This window comes from Pelodiscus sinensis, chromosome 28 (genome assembly GCF_052426305.1).
Source record: "Pelodiscus sinensis isolate ZL-2025 chromosome 28, ASM5242630v1, whole genome shotgun sequence".
Classification (NCBI taxonomy): domain Eukaryota; kingdom Metazoa; phylum Chordata; order Testudines; family Trionychidae; genus Pelodiscus; species Pelodiscus sinensis.
Genome location: NC_143079.1, coordinates 18,358,969 through 18,369,777, shown reverse-complemented (window position 1 = coordinate 18,369,777; position 10,809 = coordinate 18,358,969). Strand labels below are relative to the sequence as shown.

The 10,809-nt window shown below is 54.4% G+C and overlaps 1 protein-coding gene across 4 annotated transcripts in view; it reads right to left on the bottom strand.

The window, feature by feature from the left end:
* The window catches only part of LOC142824070 (zinc finger protein RFP-like), a 246,383-nt gene extending 242,597 nt beyond the window's left edge, over positions 1-3,786 (bottom strand). For 2 of the 4 annotated variants that reach the window (XM_089773775.1, XM_089773777.1), the window contains exons 1-2: positions 3,311-3,786; positions 1,206-1,301 (exon numbers count right to left, since the gene is read on the bottom strand). In XM_089773775.1, the coding sequence (XP_089629901.1) occupies positions 1,206-1,301; positions 3,311-3,682 (468 nt within the window). In that variant the 5' untranslated portion in view covers positions 3,683-3,786. The remainder of the gene's footprint in view (positions 1-1,205; positions 1,302-3,310) is intronic. The other 2 variants (XM_089773773.1, XM_089773776.1) reach the window with 1 other exon arrangement.
* Between the last annotated feature and the right edge of the window lie 7,023 nt (positions 3,787-10,809).

Genomic DNA, 10,809 nt, shown 5'->3' with positions numbered 1-10,809 from the left:
CATCCCATGGCCATGCAACCTTCCCCTCAAAGATCCCATTTCTGTTCTTCACTTCTGTCCTGTGAAGACTGGCTGGGGGTGTAAAGGGAAATAGAGTCTCCATGGCCAATTCACTCCTTGGCCTCTAGATGCTGAGGGATAGGAGGTTCCCATGTGAAGGGCTGAAGGAATCTGTCCAGTAGGGATTAGATTGAGACACCAGCTCCCCTCAACCCAGCTCCTTCCACACAGGTCTCCAAAAAGCCCTCAAGTGGGACAGACTCTTGATCCCTGCTGACCTGGGCTGAATGTGCTCAGTGCCCAGCAGTGACAGGCCCATGTTCCAACCCACAGTCCTGCGGCAACCAATCCCCAGGGAGGTGACAGCTCTAAGAAACACTTGATCCTGAATGGGGAATTCCAGAGTCTAAAGTGCGAGGATGAGACCCTCAGAATTAAATGCGTCAGAGATATTCATGTCTAACATCTGGCTGTAGAGCTCTGGGGAGATGTGGTGCTAACATCCGCTCCAAGCCTTTTCCCTGCTCTGTGCAGTGTGAGGGGAGTGAGAGCCACGTACCTACTCAGGGCGCTTCTGCCATCCTAGAAAAAAGACACAGAAAAGAATCTCAGCCCCATTGGACACACACAGGGGACCTCTGAGAAGGGATTTTACAAACCTGGAAAGAGAGGCCCTGCCCTGGCCCCAGGAACATGGATCCCCTGAGTGAATGGGGCTTTGCCATCTCTAATAGATCTGTGCCTGTAACTCGACAAAGCACAAGAGTCATTCACATGGCAGCAATGCACAAGGTGTTGCACTGAGATCTGACAACTGGGACTGAGCACTTGTGATTCAGAAGCCGCTCTTCGCTGTGTGAGGAGCTGGGATGTTTGTCCCTCAGTCTCACCTGCAAGAATTCACTTGCTGGCTTCTGACATGTCCCCTCCAGCTCACCAATCCCCTCGCTGATACGGGAAATCTGCACAGAGAGGTTCCTGACAGTGTCAATCTGGAACCTCATAACCACCTGATCTAATTTCTCCAGCTGCACTCATGCACTTACACGGATGCTCAAGGCCTTTTTACACATGGATCTCAGCCAACGATTCATAATCCAGGAGAAACACAAATAAGCCCAACCTCACCAAGGCCACACAGGAGTCTGTCTCCTAACAGCCCTCCCACTGCCAGTCCTTGCTGGTCCGTAGCCACAAGCACTTACCAGATACTCCTGGCTTTTCCCTTCTGCTGTTGTTTTCCTTCTCAGCAGCTTTTCTCTCTCCTCCTTCAGAGTCTTCAAATGAGTCTCCAGTTTTTCCTGAAGAAACAGATATAAGCACAAAGGCAAACCACATTAGATGTTGGGAGCCTATTTGTCTGCCTTTAGGCGAGTCCCAGTTTTGTGGAGCTCTGCCTCTGTCCAGTAGGGAGTCAGCCCTGGACATGGCTTTGTCCATAGAAAAATACACAGGAGGAGAATGCGGATGCAGCAGGACACCTACGAGCATGGGGGACAGATCGGTGGTGGCACCTTCATAAAGAATGATGCAGGTGGTTAATAATACTAATCACGTAATCGATTACAATTTTATCGGTGACAGTATTTTTTAACCTGCTGACAGGCAGGGTTGGTAGCGGAAAGGGGCTCTCCTGGGGCCAGGGATCTCTTGCGAGGTCTGCCGGGGTGGCCACAAGAACTGCTGGCCAATGGGAACTCCCGGCAGCTGCAGGCTGACGTTAGCTGCCAGAGGCAAGTGGGCACTTCAGGGGCAGTGGGGAGTTTAACCAGTAACTGGTACAGATAAACATTAGCTCATCAGTTAACCAGTTTGAACTCTTGCTACAATCCAGTTGAATCCCAGTTCTGCCTGGCATAGATCTGTGCTTCCTGAAACCCTGCTATGGGTGGAGTGACGGTGCTCGGGGCCCCACACAGCATCCAGCCCAGCAACCTCATCTAGTGCCAGCTGCTGCATCAGAGTTTAACCCCTCATGGAGCAGCCCTGAAGTTCAGCATCCCAGTGGGAAACCTCTTCTCCCTGCTGAGCCTAGGGCTTTATCAAGGCATCTTTTTCTCCTAAGAGCCACACTTCATCACTGTTCAGTGATGCTGAGGGACAGGGAGCAGTGTAGTCTATCAATTGGACCAGGGTTCAGGACCGAACTCTATCCCTGATGTGTTTGGTGACTATGAGCAACTTGCTGCCCCACCTTAACTTCCCACATTTTCTCTAACTGGACTGTGACCTGCTCAGAGCAGGGACTTTCCCATGCTGGGTGTTGTGCAGGGCCTAGATGTCATTGCGGATCTATAAGGCAAAGGACAGATTATTATTCCTGTTCATCCAATCAGTAACAGCTTGTAACCTCCTCTTCTCCAGTATAAAGGCAGCTGACTGACAGAGTGGCCTGTAGCACCTGTAATCTAAACCTCTCTGATTATTCACACCTTCCCTTGTGCAAACACCCCTCCTGCCACCAGTGAGGGCTGGGTTTCAGGATTTAGAGCCTCAGAGAAACATTTCCCACATCAGGTATCTGTAAAGACTTGACATAAGTTGCCACAAAGCCAGAACATTTACTTTTTACTGCACCTCTTGAATCATGAAGGCTTTACAGAACTGGTCACCAACCAGTAGGTCGGAATCTACAGGTAGTTCTTGGAGCCTCTGACAGGTGATCTTGACTGGTTTGGCTAAGAGGCTATCAAGTGCAGCACTTCAGCTGCCCCCTCTCCCTACTGCTGCACATCTCCTGCCCTTTGCCTTGGAGCTGTTTCCTTCTCCCACCCTGGATTCTATTTCAACAAACAGAGGGAGTGTGTAGGCTGCTTTTGAGAGTGGTGCAGGGGTGAGCCTTCCTTAGCCCCACTGCACCACCATAGAGGAGCCACCTGTGGTAAGCAGTGTGCAGCTGGAGCCTGTATCCTGAATCCCTGTTCTAGTCATGTACCTCTCCTGCACCCCAGGCTTCTTCTCTAACCCTAAGCCCTCTGAGCTCAAACTGCCTTACAGAGCGTGAACCCCCTCCTGCATCCCAACCCTCTGCCCCTGCCTGATGAAAGGGAGAAAGGATGGGGGAGGGAGAAGGGATGCAGTGAGCAGAGGCGGGGCCTCGGAAAAGGGTCACAAAGGAGGTGGGGCAAGGGTATTTGGGTTTGAGGTAGATCCTGGATTGCACTTAAATTCAAAAAGTGATACTTTAAAAGGCTGGAGACCACTGCTTTACACTGGTTGGTTCACATCTGTGGCTGGTAACAGTCAGTGAAATTAGCCTGCAATTAAAACCCAATGTTAGTTCCCATCACACTGGACAGCCACTCTGTACCTTGTACTCCTGGGCAGCTTCCTGTTTGGGCACCACCATGTGAGCCTGGGATCTGTCACACACCACACGGATGGGAGTTTGATCCTCTTCACAGAACAGCTTCAGAGCCTCCTGGTGCTCCCCACTCACCCCGTCCCATCTTGCTCTCTTTGCTGCCTGGAAACTCAGCGGCTTGGCTAGTTCCACCACGTTTGCCAGCTGCCGGTTGGGCCGGAGGGGTCCCTGCTGCTCAGTGTCTCTGCCCTGAGGGCTGAGGGGGGCCTGGCAGGAATTGTGCCCACACTCCAGAGTGACAGGGGCTGTGAAATCCTCCAGGCAGACGGGACGCGGCGCTTCCTCCCGGACACTTTCCACGGGGCTCTCTGCAGCCATGGCTGCCGCTGGGCTGGGGACCGGGGCCGTGTCACTGTCCTGAGCTCGGCAGGTCGGGGGGGGGGGGGGTCTGAGGCACCAGCACTGAAGATACAAAAAAAATCAAAATTAAAAACCGAAAAGTCCCCCAAAGCTTCGCTCACCCCCCCCCGGGCCCCTCAGCCCCCTGCCCAGCCAGACCCCCCCCCCGTCTCTGCGCCCCTCATGGCAGGCCCCCCCGTGTTCAAGTCCCCCCCCCCGCACACTCTACAGCCCCCTCACAGCCCCTCTAGGCGCCTGGCACCCCCGCGCCGGGCCAGCGCGAGCATCGGGAAGCGCGAGGGGGAGGGGCGACCGTAGGGGGGGGGGGACACAACGCTGGGCCGGGCCGAGGTGAGGCCATTGCCCAGCCGGAGCCGCCCCCCATCCTGGCCCCAGCGCCGGACCCACCAGCAGCGCAGCCCCGCCCCCCAGCTCCCTCACGCCGGGATGCGGCCTCCCCCGCTCTGGCGCCCCCTCCCGCAGCCTCGCAGGGAGTAACGGCCCCAACGGCTCCTGCCTCAGGGAGCGCGGCGCATGCGCAGTAACCGCGGCGAAGACCGCTCCCTTTCCTTACCCTCGCGCGCAGTCGGACGCTGCTGCGGGATGGGCGGGGCCGGGGAGTGACGGGCGGGGACGTGCGCAGCCTCTCTGCCCGCACGCGCTGGGAGATGCAGGGGGCGGGGCTCGGGCGGGGGCGGGGCAGACTCAGGTCCGGAGGGGGGAGGGGCGCCAGGTAAACTCTGCAGGACCGAGAGCAAAGCCCCAGCGCGGGGGGGGGGGGTTAAAGCAGCTTCCCCAGGGGATGAGGCGCGAGTCAGAGAGTGGCCCCGGCTTCAACATTTATTTTAATCCCTTATTCACCTGGGAGGCGCGGGGCAGGCTCAGGAGGCTGCAGCCCCCCCCCCCCCCGCACTGCGCCCGGCCCACTGGAGCTGTGTGTTTGTGCTGCTGCATCTGAAAGGTGTTTACAATGTAACCAGGGAGCTAAAGACAGGACAGAGTCTCAGAACTTTTCTCTTGTCTTATTCCCGGGACTCACAGAATTGCTCTCCCGTCTCTGCAGCCCATTTTCATTGTGTTATTCTGTGCAAATGCAATGCCTTGTACTGTCACTACTCTGCAATGCAACTCAAAGTCCTGCTACTTTGAAACAAATGTAAGTAAAAATCAAAGTAATCTTCTGTAAAACTACTTCAGTGAAAGTACAAAAGTATCCTATCTTCATTGTACTGAAGTATTCAAAAATAAAAATTAGTTGTCCTACAGAACCCTTTGCTTAACCACCCGAGTTCTTGCAGGTCACCATTAATGCACACGTGCACACACACACACACATGCTATATAAACACTTATAATTCTATATTACATGCACACCTATACTATACATTTTTCAATGATGGAATTTAACAATAGTCACTGCCTTCATTTATGAAGATGAAGAGGGACAAAATAAATGCAAGTCAGATTACAGAAATGTATTTATTTTGTCCACATTCACGGTGTGCATTTTTCCATTGTAATGATTTAAAAAACATTTTTTTTTTAATTTCAAAATGTTTGTTCAGCCATAGGAGCTTTTTTTTTCAAATTACCAATCCTTGCTCTTCTATGAAAAAATGAGTCCATCACACAGAAGAATCTCTCACAGGCAGCTGATGGAGACACAGGTTTGTTGGCCCTCGGGCACAGCTCCCTAATTCTAGGAAAAGAGTGCAGCAGATCCACAGTCTCTCCTGAAGAGGCCAAATACCCTTCAAGCTTATTTGCAGTTTCATTTGTCTAAAATGACATAGTCTCTTACATTTTCTAATCCCAGTTTCATGCTTGTTCCAAGTGGTCCTAACATTTGGCATCAAGATTTCAGCTGCTGTTAGCTCCAGGTCCTCAATTATTTCACCAAAACATTTCTGAATGCTGCACTGGAGTCCATCTACCAGTGGCCTCAAGAGGGCATCATGTTTCTTTGTAGTTTTGAAACCATCAAGTATAATTTAAGTGTAAAAAAACAACAAATGGTCTGGTAGCATTTTACAGGCAGTCCCCGGGTTACGTACAAGATAGGGACTGTAGGTTTGTTCTTAAATTGAATCTGTATGTAAGTTGGAACTGGCGTCCAGATTCAGCCGCTGCTGAAACTGATCAGTTTCAACAGTGGCTGAATCTGGATGCCAGTTCCGACTTACATACAGATTCAACTTAAGAACCCCAGGAGTCCCCAAGTCAGCTGCTGCTGAAACTGATCAGTGGCTGATTCCAGGAAGCCCGGGGCAGAGCAACTCTGCCTCGGGCTTCCTGTAGTCAGCCGCTGGTCAGTTTCAGCAGCGGCTGACTTGGGGACGCCTGGGGCAGAGCAGCTGGAGTGCTGCTGGGTTGGTCCAGTAGCACCGCTCCTCCCAGGTGGGACCGCGGCGCATCTGGGCGCTCCCGCTGCCTGGGTCCTCCGCGGCTTTGCTCCGCGTCTCCCTGGTCTGCAGAGCAGGGAGACGCGGAGCAAAGCCGCAGAGGACTCGGGTGGGACCACGGCGCATCTGGGCGCTCCCGCTGCCCGGGTCCTCCGTGGCTTTGCTCCGCGTCTCCCTGGTCTGCTGGGCCCCTCCCCGCCCCCCAGCAGACCAGGAGCAGCTTTTCTCACCCCGGATCCACATAACTCGGATCCGCATAACTCGGGGACTGCCTGTATAGAAAACAAAACGTATAGATGGTATCATAAGACCTATTTATTTTGGCTCTGCACATCCTAAACTCAAAACTCCAGTCATCTGAAGAAGTGGGTTGTGCCCACGAAAGCTCGTGACACCATCTATATGTTTTGTTGTCTATAAAGTGCTACCAGACCATTAGTCTGTACAGGATAAACTTTAAAAACAACAAACTCGGCTATGCCCTGAAGCTGGTATAATTTACGCAGCATCCATTCCATTAGTGTGCTTGTCTCTGCTTGGATACTATTTAGTGCCTTCACCACTGGGCCCATAACCATGGCATATTCTGTCAATAAAACCAGCTCTGCTGGATTCAGCCTGCTGTACAGTCAATACGTAATGTTAATAAAATACAGAATGATCAGGGTTTGTGTTTTTAACAAAAAGAAAAGCATAAAGTGAAGAACTGCTTCTTGCATACTAATTTGGAGTCCTGGGAACACATTTCTCATGGACCCTTCTCCTTGTTCATTCAGTATGTACCGAATTCTCTGCACAGCCATGAACACAGAGTTCCATCTTTTCTGGCTTGGCAGAATGAACTGTGGCTTGCATTCTGCTTCCATCATTTTTGCTCCAATTGCTGAGTGTTCAATTTTATTTCATAGTGCTTAGCATCTGGCAAAAGTGGACCTGGCCATCTCTTCTTAGGTGTCATTTGATTCTCCCTGTACCACATCTATAAATGAAACTAGGTTCTACAAGTGACAGGCTCAATGTTGGTGTTTTGGTACAATTTATTCACAGGTGTTATCTCCTCTGTCCGGGATGTCTTCAGTTTTGTGAAATTCAGCTTATCAACATGAAAACCTGTTGTTGAAAACACAGTTGAGAGATGCCTCCTCCCCCCCAAAAAAACCTCCAAGCCACGTTAATGTGTCCCCCAACTGATATACCACACTGGGAACAATAAATTGAGGGGAGCCTGGGGGAAACTGTGACACCCCCCCCTCCCCGAGCCAGACATCTTCTGTCCCATCCCTCTCTCCTGTTCCCTGCACTCCAGGCCCCCCAGCCAGCCCCCAGCTGCTCTCCACACCTGAGGACTCCCCTGCCCTTGGCCCCATGACTGCACCATGCCAAGCAGCAGGGCTGGCAGTGGGGCAGCCGTTCCAGCCAGGCTCTGGAGGAACTGGGTGCGAGGGGGGGCAGAAGGGGAGGGGCTCAGGTTAGGGAGCCTGGTCAGTGGCCAGCCCTGCTCACTCTGCTGCCCAAGAGCAGTTCTTGCTCTGCCCTGGCCCAGCTGATGCCCCCCCTCCGCCCGTTGCTCCAATGCTAAGAGCCAGGCATGCCGACTCAGGGGCTTCCCCACAGGCTGGCAGGGAGCCTGTGGAGCTGCAAACTGGAAGTTCGACAGCCTGGGCCAGTGGCGCTGCCTGGCATCTCCAGGAGACTGTTGGGCCAGAGGATTCCAGTCCCAAACTGGACACCTGCCTCCCTCTTCCCTCCCCCCCTCGCCCTGCCCCCATACCCTCACAGCTCCCCTCTCCCACCCCTTCTAACTTCTGCCCCTCAGCTAGGGAGACCCTGTCTCAGTGCCCCACCAGGCAGGCACAGGAGTGGATGAGGATCTCACACCCCAGGGATTCATGAGCCCATCCAGCACTGTGACAGGGCTCCCCATGACGGTCAGTGTGCATTGCACAACTGCTCCCCATAGACATGTAGGCCTGGGTGACCCTGCCCAACCTGGTGTCAGCTCATGCCCAGTCCCCAGACCTCCTGGGCACTGGCACATGCCAGGCCAGCAGCCAGCTGGCTCCCTGGGGTCTGTGTGTGATTAAAACAGGCATTGGACTGGCAGAGACGGGGACAGGGGCTGGACTCTGGGAAATGCTGGGGGTGGCTGCAGGTGCTGACCCCCTGGGACTGGCTGTGCCTGTGGCACTGGGTGATGGTTCAGTGTTGCTCAGGGGCTGGTTGAGGGTTTATTGTGACACCGGGAGCAGCCCAAGGCCAGGAAAGGAGCAGAGACAAGTGTGAGACCCTGGTGTGTCCGGGGCGGGGGGGGGGGGGGGGGGGGGGAGAGAGGGGCATCTCCTGCCTGACACAGGAAGCTCGAGACACCAGACAAGCCACTGTGGGCAAAAGACTGTTGGCTGTTCCCCTCCTCCTTGTGCCCTTGAAGAGGAGCCAGGCCCCAAACCCTCTTATCAATGTGAGCTCTGGGGGAGGGAAGAAGGATCCAGGGTAGGAAGAACTTTCTCTCCCAGGCTTCGATGCTGGGGGTGGGGCAGGGAGGGAGGGGCACAAATTGAAGAATCTGCGGCTGGTGCTACAGGACACAGCGAGCTGGCTCACCAGAGGCACCTCTATTCCCTTGGGCCAGGCAGGAGAGCACCGTGTGCGTGTGTCCGGCTGCTGCGTTCACTGTGACTAACTCTCCTTCCCTTCTCTGGGCCAGTAAATCATTCATGATGGTGCCATAGGACTGGCTGCAGGTGCTGGGTTTGCTTTCAGCCAGGAGGTGCCAGTGACTTGGGGCAAACGCTCCTTTGGGATGGGCAGAAACCAGAGTGTTGTGGAGCTTGGGGAGGGAGCAGGTGTCTGTCACTCAGGCTGTCCTGCGGGGGAGGGTTCCCTCGATTTGGTTCCATCAATGTGTGGAATAAATGTCATTCTGTGCACCAAGGCAGGTGCAGATGTGCACCACAAAGAAACAGGCTGCCGGCTGGGGGAGGGGGCTGGTTCTGCTCATCACCTGGGCGGTGCCTGAATCTGTCCTGGGTGGCTGCCCAAGTGCTCAGCTTACAGGGAACACTGGTGGGGGGGGGCCCATGAGCAGCCCCAGCCCATGTCCCCTCCCCCATCCAGGGCAGGTGGAGAGTCTGAGGCTCCCCACAACTGCCCTTGTGGTTCTTACCCCATTCATGTCACAGTAAGAACTGTCTGGGCAGCGGGGGATCCATGGACCCTCCATCTGCCCTGGGCAGGGGTACTAGGGCTGGCCCATCAGCCAGCGGCAGCTTTCGAGTCCCCGATCCCCAGGTGGATGGGTCTGTGATGGTCCCAGCTGCATTAGCACCCCAGGGCTTCTCTTCCTTGGGCAAGGTCCATATTCTGGCCAGGGTGGGGGGCAGCACCAAGGAGGAATGGGGAGGAGCAGGGGGCAACTGGTGAGAAAAGAAGCCAGGCCAGATCTGCCCACCTTCAACAGTAGGAGGGACCCTTGGCCTCCTGTTGTGGTGCCCCCCGAGGGGGATGGGCAAAGGTAGAGGTTGCTCATTGTGACAGGTGTATCCTGTATATGCATGGCAATATTGCACCCCTGCTCTAGGGGCTTGTGACAGACGGGGGCAGGGGTGCAGGGAGGGGCAGCAGTACATGGTGCTGGGAATGTCCCAGACACCAGCACCTCCCAGTCCTGGAGCAAAGGCTGGAGATAGGCCTGAGGGGAAACTGACAGACGCACACCCCCCCCAGCCTGTACCCCTGGGCCAGTCAGTGGGGAGAGGGGCCCCACTGGGGTGGGAATGTCCATGCTCCCAGCACACTGCCAGGGACTGAAGGGTGTGGTGACCAGCAGAATCAGCCAAGGTCGGGGGGGGGGGGGGCAGATGTGATACCAGCCCCCAGCAGCAACCGCTGCAGCAGAGGGTGGGGGGGCGAGGAACTGAGGGGGCTGGTATCACATTAACATGGCTGCCGCTTTTTTCCGGCTTGAAAGTAGGAATAAGAGATCCTCTGGAAAAGAGCTTATTTTCCGGAGGATCGCGTCCAGACTGGCGCTTTTCTCCGGCTTATCTACAAGCTGGAAAAAAGCGGCAGCCATGTTAATGCAAATGCCGCAGGGGATATTTAAATCCCCCGCGGATTTTCCTATTCCAAAGTGCTACATTTGCATCCCTATTAGGGAATAGGGGCCAATGTAGACACAGCCTGAATGTATACAAGTGTGAAATATTGTACAGACAGTTCCTGCCTCAAACTCTGCCTCTCAGGTTTGGAGTAGTTAAGATTCTTCTCTCAGTTTCTATGTCGATATGAAGTCACTGCAGCTCCATTCTCTTATGTACTGTGCTGAGGTGCTAAACTCCCTCCCAGAGCCCCCACATCCACACCCCCTCCTGTACGGCAATCCCCTGCCAAAGGGCAGAGCCTGCATCCCACGCCCAAACTCCCCCTAGCCTGCATCCCTCCTGCACCCAAACTCCATCCCAGAGCCTGCGCCCCAAACAGGTTAACCTTTTGTGGGCCCTCATGGGGGCAATGGGGACATGGGGCAGAGTCCTCAGAGCAGGGGTCTCCAACCTTTTTAAGCACAAGATCACTTTTTGAATGTAAGTGCAATCCAAGATCTATCTCATATATAAATACCCTGGCCCCACTTCCTTCCTACCCCTTCTCCAAGGCCCCGCCCCTGCTCCCTCTCTCCTCCCTCTCTTGCCCATCCTCACTCACTTT